This window comes from Dipteris shenzhenensis, chromosome 17 (assembly GCF_047967505.1).
Source record: "Dipteris shenzhenensis isolate YYH24624 ecotype China chromosome 17, Dip_SZ_1.0, whole genome shotgun sequence".
NCBI classification, from domain to species: Eukaryota; Viridiplantae; Streptophyta; class Polypodiopsida; order Gleicheniales; family Dipteridaceae; genus Dipteris; species Dipteris shenzhenensis.
In genome coordinates this window covers 8,301,246-8,317,723 of record NC_141612.1, presented here as the reverse complement: position 1 = coordinate 8,317,723, position 16,478 = coordinate 8,301,246, and the positions used below count along the sequence as shown (strand labels likewise).

The 16,478-nt window shown below is 43.4% G+C and overlaps 1 protein-coding gene across 2 annotated transcripts in view; it reads right to left on the bottom strand.

The window, feature by feature from the left end:
- Window positions 1-16,129, bottom strand: part of LOC147891630 (D111/G-patch domain-containing protein) — a 66,559-nt gene extending 50,430 nt beyond the window's left edge. Inside the window, exons 1-5 of one of the 2 annotated variants that reach the window (XM_087388677.1) lie at window positions 15,917-16,129; window positions 9,453-9,648; window positions 6,666-6,820; window positions 6,242-6,385; window positions 6,012-6,125 (exon numbers count right to left, since the gene is read on the bottom strand). In XM_087388677.1, coding sequence (XP_087244803.1) covers window positions 6,012-6,125; window positions 6,242-6,385; window positions 6,666-6,820; window positions 9,453-9,648; window positions 15,917-15,988 — 681 coding nt within the window. In that variant the 5' untranslated portion in view covers window positions 15,989-16,129. The remainder of the gene's footprint in view (window positions 1-6,011; window positions 6,126-6,241; window positions 6,386-6,665; window positions 6,821-9,452; window positions 9,649-15,916) is intronic. The other variant, XM_087388676.1, reaches the window with a different exon arrangement.
- Between the last annotated feature and the right edge of the window lie 349 nt (window positions 16,130-16,478).

Below are 16,478 nucleotides of genomic sequence, written 5' to 3'. Positions count from 1 at the left end.
GGGCAAGTCGGTAGTGCATAGAGATTAAACGACTGCGCACGGTTGAATTAGATGAAGAGTTTAGACAGCCTGCAGTTTGGGCCGTGAGATTTTGTTACGTGGGCATTCGGTTGCGTAGACGGAGGATCACGCTCCTAAAGTGAAGCAGCAAGGGACAAAGGCAGCCTTTGAGGAGAAATCAGGGAGCTCTTTCCTTCCATACAGTTTTTTTGTTTGCATATGGTCCTGTTGTTTCTGCACCGTAGAAAAAAAAAAAAACCCAGGAAAGCAGAACAGAAGTGAAGGGTGTATATATTGGTTATTTGGGTTCTAGAAAAGACTATTTATTTTATTTTATTTATAATAAAAAAAACCCCTCTTCCACTGTGAACCTATGGAAGCAGAAGGACAGAATTCAAGAGTGAATCCTAGTGAGTCTAGAGTACAGTCTACACAACAGATGTCACATCAGGCAGCACCTACTTTGATTGGTAGGATTTCGATATTAGAGGATGCTTTACAGCAAATTATGAACCAGCAGCTTCAAGTGAACGCTGGTCAAAATGAGATCAGGGAGATGGTGCAAGCCTTGTCGGCTAGACCGTCTAGGATTGATAAGGGCAAAGCTCCAGCAGAGCCAGAGCCCAGTATACATTCCTTAGAGCGCGCAAGGGTCAAAGTGCCCAAAATCGCTAATTATAGACCGGAGAAGTACGCTGGTCGGATGACCGAGCGCAGCTCTGATGTGATCGAGGTTTGGTTACACAAGTGGGAAGAAGCCTTCGCCATTTGTGAGATTAGATCCGATCTAAAGAAAATCCGCGAGGCCACACACCTGTTTATTGAGGCAGCGGACAGATGGTGGATAAAGCAACAGAAGGATCAAGTTGCTCCAACCACCTGGGAAGGGTTTAAAGCTGAATTCAAGAAACACTTTCTCCCACTTGATGAAGAATCCCGAGCTTGGGATGCTTATAGAAATCTTCGTCAGAGGAGCTTGTCAGTGGCAGAGTACACTGACAAATTCAGAGAATGTGTCATGAAAATAACAGACCCTCTCCCTATGTCGGTTCAATTAAAAGACTATATCTATGGACTGAACGACAAGATCAAAATGGAAGTTCGGGCTAAATATGTGACTACACTAGATGAATCTATAGCAGTAGCCCTGAACTATGAGGATGCCAGAGGCAGATCTGGTGGATTTGTGCAGGCAGGGACTCAGTATGAGCACCCGAGAAAAGGGGGATTTCAGAGGAAATGGCGTGGCATTCTAGGAAGAATCCAGCCATTGATTGGAAAAAGCACGTATATCAATTCAAGATGAATGATGTGCTTTATGTCTTACGAGGTGAAAAAGATATACCTCAGGGACCGTTGGTTTCCGTGATGGAAATCTAAAAAGCTCAAGTTGAGTTTTTATTCCTTTGCACAGCATCGGTAGAGCCGGTGGATGAGTCTTCGGCTAGCACTGATGTTACGCAAAGTGGTGAGATGGCCAAGCTGGCTAATCTTATAACAGAGGAGTTCTCTGAATGTTTTAGGAATGAACTACCTTATGGGTTACCTCCAGAGCGGAAAGTTCAGCATAAGATTGAACTGATCCCGGGGGCAGAACCTGTAAATAGACCTCCCTATAGGATGAGTTTTGCTGAAGAGGCGGAGGTGCGTAGACAACTGGAAGAATACCTCAAGTTGGGGCAGATTCAACCAAGTTTCTCACCTTTTGCTTCGCCAGTGATATTAAAGAGGAAAAAGGATGATACGTTTCGCCTCTGTCTAGATTACAGAGCATTGAATAATATCACTGTTAAGCACAGGTATCCGATGGCTCGGATTGATGATTTGCTAGATGCATTACATGGAGCCGTGATTTTCAGTAAGATAGATCTTAAGTGTGGCTACCATCAGATCCGGATTAAAGCCGAGGATGTGCATAAAACCGCTTTCAGGAGCAGGTTTGGTCATTATGAGTTTTTGGTAATGCCCTTCGGACTTACCAATGCTCCAGCGACCTTCGTCATGCTTATGAATGATTTACTACGTCCGTATATCGGAAAGTTCGTAGTACATTTTATTGACGATATCTTGATATTCAGTAAGAGTGTTACTGAACATCGTGAACACTTAAGGATAGTGTTCAGTACTTTGAGGAAAGCCAGTCTTTATGTGAATAAAAAGAAAACTATACTGTGTATGGTTAGGCTTGAGTATTTAGGGTTCATAATTACTCCACAGGGGGTAGAAATGGATCCGAAGAAAGTGGCTGCGATACTAACTTGGCCAATCCCTCAGAGTCTGACCGCGTTGCGATCATTCTTGGGATTTGTCCAGTTTTATAGAAGGCATATCAAAGGATATTCCGGAATGGTATCGCCATTGACTGATCTGACCTCAGATAAAGTACCTTTTGTTTGGGGACAGAATCAACAGGAAAGTTTTAACACCATAAAACAAGCTGTGGTCTCAGGACCGGTGTTAAAAATAGTTGATCCCTAGAAACCGTTGTTCCTAGAAACCGATGCAAGTGGTATTGCGGTAGGAGCAGTCCTCCTTCAAGAGGGAAGGCCAGTAGCCTTTGAAAGCAAGAAGCTTTCTCCCTCTCAAAGAAATTGGCCAACTCATGAATTGGAGTTGTATGCTGTTATCCATGCTTTGAAAACATGGAGGCATTATCTGTATGGTTCAGAGTTTTATGTGGATGTGGATCATGATACTCTGAAACATTTTTGTAAATAGCCTGACTTGAGGGGCCGCCAAGCTAGGTGGGCAGAGCTCATGCAAGGAGTTTAATCTAACGATTCGGTACCGAAGAGGAAAAGACAATAAGGTGGCTGATGCGTTGTCGCGCATTATGCACAACCTGAGTTTCACGGTATTAGAGAGTGCTCTAATGACCGAGATCGGAGAAACTCAGAAGGTGGACGAGTTTGTCCAGAGCTTATGGCCTAAAGCTCATATGTGTTAAAACCCGGGGAAAGTGAAAAGGATGACCTGGCATCCAGAAAAGGCCAAACTTATGCAAGATATACCATAAGGGATGGTATGCTAGTTAGAAATGGCAAGGTTGTAGTACCTGGTCAGAATGATCTCAGGCAGAGAGTCATTCGACAGTGCCATGATAGCCCGTGTGCGGGACATCCAGGTGTCGAGAAGACATATGATCTCGTGAAGCGAGATTTCTTTTGGCCAAAGATGAAAAAGCATATTCATGAGTATGTGACACGGTGTTTCTCGTGTCAGGTAAGTAAGGCCGAGCGGGTGAAGCCTCCCGGACTTTTACAGCCCTTGGAAATACCACTAAGTAAGTGGGAGAGCATTTCCATGGATTTTATTGTAGGGCTACCTGCAACACAAGGAGGGTATAATTCTATCCTTGTGGTGGTTGATCGTCTAACCAAGATGGCTCACTTCATTCCGACTAGAGAGTCTGTTAGTGCCCCGCAAGTGGCGGATTTGTTCATTAGACATATATTTCGTCTGCATGGATTGCCTAGATCCATAGTGTCAGACAGAGATGTTAGATTTACCGGTCATTTTTGGACAGCGGTATTTGAGACACTAAGGACTGAGTTGGGAATGAGTAGTGGGGATCATCCTGAGACGGATGGTCAGACGGAGAGAGTCAACCAGACTTTAGAGGATATGCTGAGGGCATATGTGTCATTGAGGCAACATACATGGGACAAGTGGTTGCCATTGTTGGAGTTTGCCTACAATGATAGGAAACATTCATCTACTGGGTTCAGTCTGTTTGAGCTGAACTATGGTTATAGACCAGCCAATCCAACTATAGTTGGAGTAGTGCCTAGTGCTGCGAACTTTGTAGTTCAGATGCGGGAGATGCTAGCACTTGCGAGAGCTAATATCCGCCAGGCTATGGATAGAGCCAAGGTGTATGCGGATAAAAATCGGTCTATAAGAGTATTTGAAGAAGGAGAAAAAGTTTTTCTCAGAATTCCTTCGCACTCGAAGTCGTTGACTTCAGGAGAGTGTGCTAAGTTATCACCTCGATACTGTGGGCCGTGGTTAATTCTAAAGAGAATAGGCAGTGTAGCCTATAAATTAGAATTGCCACAGGGGTGTAAGGTGCACCCGGTTTTTCATGTTTCGCGCTTAAAAAAATTTTTGCATACAGGTGACTCACTAATCGAAGGTGTGGTTTTGTTTCAGGAGATAGAGGATATTGCAAGGCGCCAGCCAACAAGAATCCTGGACCGAGGAACGATGCAAATACGAAATCGGAAGATACCCACGGTGTTGGTTGCATGGCATGGTCAGCCTCTATCGGAAGCTACCTGGGAATCCGTATACCAGTTACGGAGAGCGTTCCCAGATTTCATCATCGAGGACGCTGATGCTTGAAGAGGGAAGGAATGTTATGCTCTAGACGAGATAGCATGATCTCGGATAGATCGGTGGGCATTTTCTCTTAGATGACCAACTTTTGTAATAGTTAATGTGCGTAATTAAAATGGTCAAGAGAAGTAACTGCCAAGGTCCTAGGTGAGGGCGGAATGGCATTGACTAGATAGTTCTGAGTGCTAAGGCCTAGGTGCACCTAAATGAGCAATAATGCCAAAGGGCAAGTGGATTTTAATGTGCCCAAGAGAGGGGTAAAAAGGGGCACCAAGTGGAGAGGCTATAATGATGACATTTGGCAGGGAGAACTATCTAGGGAATTGAGGGTCTCATGGATAGAAATGAAATAACGTAGAAATCTGATGAGAGCTATCCATGAGAGTTTGGCTGGGTGGAACAACCAAATGCCATCGCCCGTGATTTGTATCCAAGATAGGAATAGAGCTTCGTGAATTAGGCATAGAGATTATGATATATGGCACCACTATAGGCACCTCCTGTGGCATGCCTCTTTGTAGGCTTCAGTAGCTGCTCAAGGATAAGCCCTTACTGCACGAATTCGCCCACTGTCTATGCACCCACAGTTGCCCTTACACTGGCTATGGGTATGCACACTGTTGTGCCATAGAATGTTGAGGACTGAATGAACAACCAAATGCCTCGCAATGAGGCCTTTTTGTAGGGCCCCCGAAGTGGCCAACTGCCCTTTTTCTAGGCCGACTTGACCAGGGCTGACTAGCCCTCTATCCTGAACTAACCTGGGTCCATGGCCAACCAGGTCAGCAGCCCTACCTGGCTGACCAGAAATGACTGTCCAGGCTGCCTATTTGCCCTATATAAGGGCCTGCTGCCAGCTCTACTGCTGGGCTTAGTCCCAGCCAATCTGCCCACTCCAGAGCTTCTTCCAGCCTGCATATCTGTGCTAAACCAGGGCCACTTCCAGGCCTATTTCCTGCTCTAGTTGCTGGCCTGGGTAGCCCACATGGCTGCCCCAAATTGGACCTCACAATGATGCTCCGATGATGCCCAAATGGCAGCATTTCTCAATACTTCCTCCTACAGATCTGACGACTCCTTGTCCTCCTCTTATGGGGGCTCACGGGTGGGGAGTTGACCTCTACCTTCCGACAGCGTGTGCACCATGCAGACATGCATGTGTGTGCGCGCGCGTGCACATCTATCTCTATATGTATATGTGTATATATGCATGTATGTGTACGTCTTTTTTTATATTAATACTTATATTTATATTTTTACACATGCGCACACATACATACAACATGCATGTGTGTGTTGTGTAACCCACAAACACATGCACATGTATGTATGTATGTATGTATGTATGTGTGCGTGCATGTGTGTAACACACAAATAGATACACACGCATGCGTGCATGTGCGCGCACGCACACGTATGTATATCTCTATATACATAGATGTGAGCTTGTGTGTGGGGTGTGGAGGGTCACAGAGAGAGAGAGAGAGAGAGAGAGAGAGGGGGGGGGAGGAGAGAGAAAGGGGGGGAGGGATTTATGAAATATGGCGTAAACAAAAAAGAAAAGCGAGAGAAGAAGAGAGGGGGGGGGAGGGATTTATGCAATATGCAAAAATATTAAGCAAAGCATCCTTTATATTCTCATTGAATTCAAAAAGATAACCAAACAAACATACGACTGGATACAGTTGGGCGAATCTCTGCATCTCCTTTTCTTGGCGAGCTAGCTCCCGCTTCTGCCTATCATCCCGACTTCTACTTGACTGCTGCTCCCTCATCTCCTTAAAGCGCTTTACTCATAAAACATGGGGAAAGAAGAGCAGGATCAGTTCAAGTAATATGGGAGCCCTTCCCATAAGAATAAAATTCCAATCAATTATGCAGGAAACAAAGACCAAACATCCACCTTCTTATGATTGTGATCGTAAGAACTCAAATGGGTCTCAAACTCCATTGCTAATTTGTACTGCTTGTTGCAGAGCTCACAAAAAAACACCTTCCGGATCTCCTTCACCTCAGATTGGATCTTCTGCTCTCGCTCGGCCTCCACCTGGATGTGCATAGTGCACATGGAGCACCCGAGACAAGCCACCAGGGTAACAAAAGGGGCACAAAATGTGCAATTTGGCCTCACAGAGGCTCTCATTCACCAAAAGACATTCTCCTATAAGGTCTATGGTTGCCTGCTCCTTTTAGGAAATAATCAAAAAGGCATGTGTCCGACATCAGCAAATGAAAAAGCAACTCTCCTGAGAACTCCGCCAGGTTACCAACATGCAGGTTTATTAGTTTACAATCAATCAGCAAAGGGTTTTACAATTGAGATATACCTCTCTTCTTTTGGCTAGTTCTTCAGTCTCTTCTAGCTCCACTTCAAGCTTCTTTCTGTGAACGTTTTCTTCTGCTGTATAGAAATCATCTTGCTCCTGCTTTCCAAGACCAAGCTTCGCATCACGAGATTTAGCCCTAATTGGCTCAACGATGCCTGCATTGCCAAATCCCTTTGATTTAAAACAACCACTGTATGATAAAACTGTAGCAGGATTGAAAATCAAATCAATGCTTCTCTAATATACTAATGCAACCCCAAAAGAGAAACACTGATTGAAAATCTCAGTACGAGCCCCTTTTGCAGCATTGATCCTGTGAACGACTCTGTTGCTAAGAATTCTATATACAGGGAGGGGAAAAAACCAGGCAAAGCAATAGATCATAAGGCGATTCAAGAAGAAACAGAAGGCCTTAAGCTGCAGGTCTCTTTGAAAAGGCAAATACTTACATGCGCCAGCTCAAAAAGAGGTACAATGCATACACATAACGAAATGCATAAAATTTACATGCTATACATCTAACAGTTTCAAAGATACTTACAATAGTTGTTGCTGGCCTAGATGTAGAGGGGTTCTATGATAAACAAAACTAAGCAAGCAATTAGATGCAAAGGGGTGCTACCTTGCAGGTGATGATTACCTTGTAACTAACTGCATTTTTATAACAAAACTAAGCAAGCACTTTGTCACCAATTATGACATTGCCATACTTCCTGGAATAATAGCTCTATGTTTACTCTGCTAAACCTTTGGAGATGTGAGAATTGACAATGGCACACGCTTCCATGGGAGGAGTGGCTATGCATGATATATAGGCATCACGTTATAAAGACCACGTGATGTGTTTGATGGAGGGCTCCAAAAATTTGAAGATAGGAGATTGCACCACTTGGTGCAACCACGGACAGCATGCTCCACCTAACAAACCTCTCTCCTTAAAAATGGCCACAAGTGTTAAAGGAGTCGCTATTGCCATATGCAAAACATAATTTATAGGCAATTATATATATCTAGATGGATCCAGGAACATGCCCAAACCCATCCTCACATAGTTCAACTTCAATCTCATGATAGTCATTCATAAGATTGAAAACCATAAACTCCATCACGCATAGCAGGACTAGCTACTATGACATCCCCACTGACATCATCAGCGCTCAACAGTGGGTGTAGACTCGTCTATTTCAGCAATTTGGGGGGCTTTTTTTAATAAGCTCCCAGCTAATCAACAAACCTTGCACAATCACCCAATCAATCATCATCATGGATCCTACACCATGATGGTAAATGTAGGACACCCATAATTAGATCATGCCAATTGGGCAAGCATAGGGTTGTGTGTTGTAAGGACAGTAGCATAACCATCCTCTCCCTCTAGCCAAGAAGGCCATGCAAGTTGAGGAAGTCATCTTTCACTAGGTTATTATATACCTTCATAAGACTAGAATATATCCAATCTCACCTATTAATAAAGAAATTTATAGAACAAGCAAAAGAACAAAAGAGAGAGTTCTAAAAAATGTGCAAATGATAAAAATAAAAAAGAAGCAAAAAAACTTAGTCAAAGCTACACTTACGTTCTCATCAGTACCCAAGCATAAGCTGCCATCTGGGTTTCGAAAGATTCCGGAATCTCTTGGGTAAACTCAGTGCTTACTAAGCTTTGATCACAACCAAACAACAAAAACTTTGAAACCAGAAAGAAAGAAACGAGCAGAAAATTAGAAGAAGAAAAGCAGAGAGAGAGAGAGAGAATTAAATTAGGTTAAATTCCCATCACAACCCAACCTAACCCTTGTTTGTAAAAGCAGCAGAAAGAAATAACAACTAAAGTGCTAACACAAGGAAACAAAGATAAACCAACGTACATGTAAGACAACATATTAAACACCAATGCAAAGCACAAGGAAACAATTATTACCCTTACTTTGTAATAAAAAACAAAATTATATTTACATTTACACACACACACACACACACACATATAGCATGGGAAAGTGGTAAGTCAGCCGATAGCACTCGCAGTGATGAACCCTCCATGTGCTCATCCTTTTTGCACACTCCAGGACCCTCTTGTATCAGCTTCAGAGCTAGAAAGCTAGTTAGGAAGCCTATGGTACACTCAGTACACTAAATTGTCCTTCCATGTGGACATCAATGTTTATTGGCTTATCGTTTCTACCAAAATTATCCTTCCATGTGGTTTCCCTCTTGCAAAAGTCCTCAATTTAAGCAAATCAACAAAAAAAGAGAGACAAGATGCTTGTCACAAATAAGGCATAAACATTAACCTCATACTTAAGCTATCACCTCTAGACTCAATTTGTTTGCCCTCAATGTTTTCTACATATGGAGACAACTTTGGTGTAGGGCACCTTTCTTAGTGATCTCATATGGTGAGGTTTTCTTTTTGTATTTTCCTGTATTCTCACTTGCTTACTAACTTTGCGCTTGTTCACATGTGACTATCACAATTCCAAAAAGAAAAAAGTCGATACGTTTCTTTTGTATTAGACTTTGCATCCATTGGCAATGGTTTGGTCTTTGTCAACAATTTGAAAAGTCAACTGATGTCTTACAAGGCCCGTTGACTTTCCTCATCAAGATTGACAAGAATATATCGATGCCTACCATTCCATTCATGGCACAAAAGTAAACGAATACAATGAACCTACTCATTGCAAGTAAGTTTTGTAGATGCTTGCCAATACAAAAACAAACATTAGACAATCCTTCCATCCTGAAAATTATCATAACCCACAAAGTTACAAAGGAACAATGACCCACCTTGTTCATCTTTGCCTAGACCCCTGCCTTTCCAACCCATTTTTTGTAACAATCGAAATCCAATATTTGAGGAGGTCAGTTGTGTGTCAATAGAAGCTTGCTCCATATTGTCCGTGTCTAGATTTTCCGTTGGCCTATGTGTAATTGGAAGTTGAAAGTCTTCCCCCATATCATCAGCAAGTGACTCTTCATAAGCCTATTTCAAAAATAGTAACCCAATCCAAAAAATTAGATCAAGGTTACAGGATTAGAAGCCACGATACATTTTCTCAGCACAATCGCGGTTGAATTCCATCAGTGAAAATATATTTCTAACTGGTTTTAAAGGGGAAAGAAAGTAACAAAGCAAAAGAACACATAGGTTTCTTCAAATTGTATCCTTTCATTCATATCCTCTCGATTTGCTATGTGATGGGTCAATAATTCAAATTCACATACATCAATGATCAATGTTCAACTCAAGTTCTATCTTTACACTAGGCAATGTTACAAACAAGAACAAATGCATGATTTCGATTCCCAAGCCAAATCCTAAAATTCAGCAAACTATTGAACACATGCCACCACTATACCAAAGTTTCAAATCATAGATTAAGGTCCGAAATGGAAAAAAAGCGATGATCAAGTGTGTGCGTGCGTGTTTGTGTGTGTGTATGTGTGCATACATATGTGTGTAGTATTTATCTATATATGTGTGTATAGATGTTGGATATCGAAGCCACAGTGTGAGAAATCCTAGAGTGATTGTCCCTCAGTAGAGTCTAAGTGGGAATTGGAATAAGTCGAAGGTTTAGAGCCACATGTCATGTGTGGCAGTGGTTATGACTGAATAGGAGTCTGAGGTGGAAGGTCCATATGACCTCACCTATGATGTCAAAGAGAAGGCTACTCATGCCCATAAAATGAGGACTTGTACATCCAATCTATCACATCTACTTATGCCTCACTCTAAGTATCCCATCATGTGATTGTTGGCTCTTTCACACCATATGTTCCGACATGGTATCAGAGCGACGTTATTGCTCTCAGCCAGCCTCATGCTGCAGCTCATTCCCATGATGTCTTCCGTTGCACTACCTGTTCCTACCCATCGTGACTATCTTTGGCAGCATATCTTTTTCTAAGCTTGCAAATCTGGTCACATTGTCATTCTCTCTCTCTAAAGACGACTTGCTAGTTGTTACCACTACCATGGATGAAGACCATTGTTTGTTGGTCATCATTTGTTCTAAGCTTGCAAATCTGGTCACATTGTCATTCTTTCTCTCTCTAAAGACGACTTGCTAGTTGTTACCACTACCATGGATGAAGACCATTGTTTGTTGGTCATCATTTGTTCTAGCTCTTATGTGCCGTTTCATGAAAGAACATTTGTTTCAAGTGATGTCGCCTCTTGATCTCTATGACGGGCTGCTGCGAATTTCTATCATCGTCGTCCTGTTACTCCACACTCAATTCATAGTTGGAAGCACTGCCCCTAAAGATTGAAAATTGACTTGTCTTTTGATGCTGGTCCAATAAGCTGCCCTTGCTACTACTTGCTGCCCTGCTGAATGGCAGCACACCAAAGCTTCTACAGTCTCGATGGCTTGCCCAAAAGATACCTCATATGAGCAAAACCCCGAATTCGAAGGCGATCGTGTTTATGGGGTCTTGTGGTTGCAGGCACTATTTTTCAAGACTACCTTAAGGAAGGCATGTGTAAAAAAAGCAGCTGCTCTCAGAAGCATACTATCAGCGGCATCTTTCGATTGATACCAATTACCTTACAAATTCTCTGTTCAAAGTTGCGCAACGATTTCCGTGGTAGTTTCTTGTGTCACCGATTCTACACAACTGTTTATGGTCTTCACGATCCAATCCAAAAAAGCTTCTTTTCATAGTTGTAGCTTCTTTTCTACTGCAGCCTTGCGTAGGCGATATCTGGAGATAAGCTATTCCTCTGTCAAGCGACAGACTTTCTAGCTCCACGACGATTTCACCTTTCCAAAGTTCTTTCTTCTAAGGTCCAAAAATGACACGTGCCATAGCCCTCTTATCTCCAAAGGTCAACCATGATTTACATTTTAGCCCTTTATGGTCCCTATTTCTCACTACAAAGGACCTACTGTTATCATTTCAAAAAGGAGGAGCAACAGACGAAGTAGGCATTCTGGGAGCCCTGTTTCTTCAGCTCAAGATATTTGTGCTTGCTGCTGACCTCATTCTTGACCTATGAGTGAAGTCTCATCCAACGCTGCTCCATCGACCGCTGAACAAGACACTTCAAGTTCACGGATTTAATATCAGTCTCCACCCCAGCTTGCTTCTCAGATCGAGAAATTCTCCAGTACAAAATTTACACATTGGCAGACCAAGGTATGCCTTGTCCTTATACAATACATTGTCTACAAAGTCCTTAAGGGAACCGATCCCAAGCCTGATAGAAATTCAACTGTGCTGATTGCATGGAATGACAAAAATGATCGGTTTGGGTCTTGCAGACAGACAATATATTCATCACCTCCATCTTGACAGTACAGCAAAAGATGTATGGGACAATCTGAATGATCTTTTAGGAGAAGATCTTAACAATTGCAAACTCTTTCTCAAGCAGCAATTTTATAAGATGTCCATAAAGGACTCCTCCTTGAAGAAACACCTGAGTGCTTTAGGTATCCTTGTACAACAACTCACTTCCTTAATGATGATCATAAGAAGGCTGTACTTCTTAATAGTCTCGAAGACAATCCCAGCTATGCAGATATTCTTGGTGTCCTTCGAGTTGCTCATGCAATGAAATATGAAGAAATGGTTGCTGTATTGATGGACAATGATCATCGTCGCAACACACCCATCAGTCCACAACTAGGAGCAATGTACACCGGAAGCAAGGGCAGCACCAATAAACACTTTGCTAGCAAAATGGCTAAGTGTACCTACTGTAAGAAACATGGCCATACAGCCGATCGATGCTTCAGACAACTTGAAAAGCTTGAAGAAGAAGAAGAAGCCAATCTCGTGGAGGTAGAATCCGACCCAGAAGCTGACAAACCACCAGACAATGCTCTCACTGTCTGGCTGATCTTTCCATTGGGGAAGATAGCCCTGACTTTGGGCTTTCTACTTTTACTTCATTGTGTCAATCATGGGTTCTCTGCCCTTTCATTAGCATAAAATGAATGTTTTGTGTATGTGTCAATAATGGTACTCCGCCTCGAGTAGTCCCCCAAAAAATGATTGTATGTGTGCCTTGTTCTCTAATGGCTTCTCTACCCTACCTAGAGTAAGGGGGTTTTGACCACAAGGGGGGTGTTATGGTGGTCTTTATCCCCACTTGTGTCTTCAGGATAGACCAGAGTATAGGTGTGAAGAATAATCCTCTTATCAGGCTTGACATGAGAGTTCAAGTGTTGGCTCGTTGAGGAGCAGTAGTAGGTTGATCTCTTCAATCTAGTTGAGGTCTTTTTCACTGGTATCTTCTCACCCTTGCTTCGAAAGGGGGTGTTGGATATCGAACCCATAGCGTGAGAAATCCTGAAGTGAGTGTCCCTCGATAGAATCTCAGTTGGAATAACTCAAAGGTTTAGAGCCACATGTCATGTGTGGCAATGGTTATGATTGAATAGGAATCTGAGGTGGAAGGAACATATGACCTCACCAATGATGTCAAAGAGAAGGCTATTCATGCCTATAAAATGAGGACTTATACACCAATCTCTCACATCTACTTATGCCTCACTCTCAGTGTCCCATTATGTGATTGATGGCTCTCTCTCACACCATGTGTTCCAACATTTATGTATATATGTGTGTATAGATACACAGGCATACATGCACATGTGGGCGCATGCACACATGCATGAATGTATAAATTGCATACATACATATGCATCTACATACACATGTTCCTATTACGTATGTATGCACACATGCATGCATTAAAAATATTTGTGTGTGTATATACTATATACACATGTACCTGCGAGCATACCTCCTCTGCTGCCTCCACTTCTGCCTCCTGATCTGCCTCCTTTCTGCTTCAGATCTGCCCCAATTTCTGCTCCAGATCTGTCCTCCTTTCAACTCCAGATCTGTCCCATCCTACTCCAGATCTGTCCCCTTCTGCTCCTCTACTCCAGATCAGCTCTTCTGCTCCAGATCTGTCCCATCTTACTCCAGATCTGTCCTCTTCTGCTCCTCTGCTCCAGATCAGCTCCTTCTGCCCCAGATCAGCTCCTTTTCTTCATCATGTTGCTATTCCAGATAGCCTGAAGGTTCCTTCCTCAGAGCATACTGGTTTTCAGTCATTTCCTAGGGCAGCTCCAGCCCTTCATCATCCTCGTCATCATTGAGCTACACGGAGGACTGCGCTACGCTCCCTCTGCTGCTATCTTTTCTACTGTCTCTCTACATGGAATCATCTTTCTGATTCACCTCAGCCACTGTCCTTCAGACACGACGGCTTGAGGTTCTTGTATTCAGTTTTTCATATTACCGACAGGCACTATGTTTTCTGAGTTCCGTTCTTCAGTTGTGTCTGAGTATTGTCTACTTTTTGATCGCTCCACTGCAAACCCTACAGTTTCTCTATATAGGGGAGAATGGCTAAAGGGTGGGACAATGCTGGCTGATGGGCCAGGCAATGTTGGCTGACGGGCAGGGTAAAACGGGGCAGAAGAGTGCAGGCAGCAGGGCGAGGCAATGCGGGTTGGCTGGGAGACTAGGCAAGTAAGGGAGGTGAGAGCTGAGGTGAGGGGCAGGACAGACAGGAGCAGGGAAGGGGGGGCTGAGTCGAGGGGCGCAGCGAAGGGGAGCTGAGCCAAGGGGTGTGCTGCGGGAGCACAGCAGGGCTAACAGATGGGCAGAATGCAGTGAGCAGGGGCTGAGGGGAGCGCAGCAAGCAGGCAGGGGAGAGCAGAGTGAACAGGCAGGGTAGAGCAGCGAGTAGAACGAGGGGGAGCAGAGTGAGCAGGGTGAGGGGGAGCAGAGGGGGGAGAGAGAGAGAGAGAGAGAGAGAGAGAGAGAGAGAGAGAGAGAGCCTACAACTGTAAAAAGCAAATCTCTAGAGCACAGTTAGGGGAATTAGAAACGAGAACGGATGCCACGTTAGCAAGAGGGTTTTGAGATTACGTTCAGCACAATGAGCACACATACATATAGAATGCTACACGTAACAGATTATAGCCTACCTATAACTTAAACATAGTGCGTAGTACATACTACAATATAAAATGAAAAAAGTTGAAGCCTGAAACACTGCCAGTCTGAAACGGCCCGTTTCAGGAGGGCTGAAATGTTTCAGGCCCCTTCTGAAAGGATTCAGAAGCCGTTTCTAGGGGGAGAAACGTTTCTGGACAGAAACGCCATTTCTGTCTGAAAACGTTTCTGCTCAAACGTTTCAGGGCAAAATAGCCCCTAAAATGTGTTTTAGCGTAACTATGCTCTAGAGTAGGCTACCTGGGCTTTAGCAAAGATTTCACCCCCCTACCTCTAACAGCATGTGGAAAAATCTCAACATATGTGCCTCTAGCTTAGATACCATACAATGACCTTGCATCACTCACTGCGCTTGACCACAATCATCTAATGTGGAAGATATGCTAGGATTGATCTCGCTGTACACATGTGCACAAAAGTAGAGTTTAAAAAACACTTCAGACCTGGAAAGAACACACAGAATAGTACAGCCAAAAATCTCATGTATAGATCAGATATAGATAGATGAATCAAGTACAAAACCTGCCAGAATAGTGTAGCACTACTTTCTGTAAGGTACAGTCAAGTATGGCATTACTGTAGGCACCTTATTGCTGTAGAACCCTTCCTACTACCATGTGCCTCTTCTTAGGCAGCAGTAGTTGATCGAGATCAAGATCTTACTGCACAATATATTCCATGTCTATGCACCCATAGTAGTTCTCCTAGTGGCAATAGGTGTACACACTGTTGTGCCCTAGAATACTCAATAATTGCTGCAGGCTAAACTGCCAAATATCCCCGGGGGGGCCCTGCTTTTTTAGGGGCTGGACTGCCCCGAAATGGACTAGAACAAGAATTTCACGGGAGGCATGCGAAACGCCAGCCAGGAAGCAACATCTAAGGATTGATCTCTTCATACGTACTGAAAGCGCACCAGGAGCTTTAATCTGTAGCGCTATCTTTTTTTGAAGTATTCGCAAGCATCTGTTTCTATTATCCCAGTTTTACTTTTGCTTAGAAGATCTGCAATTTCAACGACCGCTAAAGTATCGAGATCATAGAAGACCGGCACGAACTAGGGGATGGACAAAACTAAGCTGCGTGTGCATGCTCCAACGGATCCATGAGGTGTTAGCCTTTATTTGCAGCCTACTTCAACGTTGAACCTGTTCCGCCTTAGAGTTTTCGACCGCCCTGAACTTCTAAGGAGCCATTTCGTAGGATAATGGTAAGCCGATGAAAACAAACAAAGCAAGATCGAAATTTCCTTCATAGAAAAATACCTGCTCGCGCTCACGCTGACGTTTGGCTTGTGCAGCCATGGCGCCTGCACCCCAATTGCCCAGGGCATCCATGGTGGAAAATACTTAATCTGCTGGCGATGATCTTCCCCTCCAATAGCTACGACCAGCCAAGAAAGGCAATATGAATGAATGCTTGGGTACTTTGATATACTGATTTGATTTCAGTATACTGATTTTATTTCAGGTGTGACCTTTCTTAGCCAACTTTGGATTATTCATATTAAAACAAGAGAGCACTATTTTTTATTTAGGTAACTTTAGTGGATATGGATAGTTCACGTTTTATGAGGTAGTCGGGTTACGGACTCATGGGGGGGAGGGGGGGCGAGAGCAACCACCCACACTCGTGCTTGTGAGAGTGAGAGGGAGAGACATAGAGAGCTCACGCACAAGTGGGGGATGAGCATGGGATGGGTGTCCAAATTTGATTTGGAGGATAGCTTTTTTTCAAAAGTCATCGTTTCCTTGAAATCAGCACTAAAAAGAAAAAGAGAAAGAGAAAAGGATTGTTTGGTTTATTGGTTCAGTGGGGGGTGTGTGT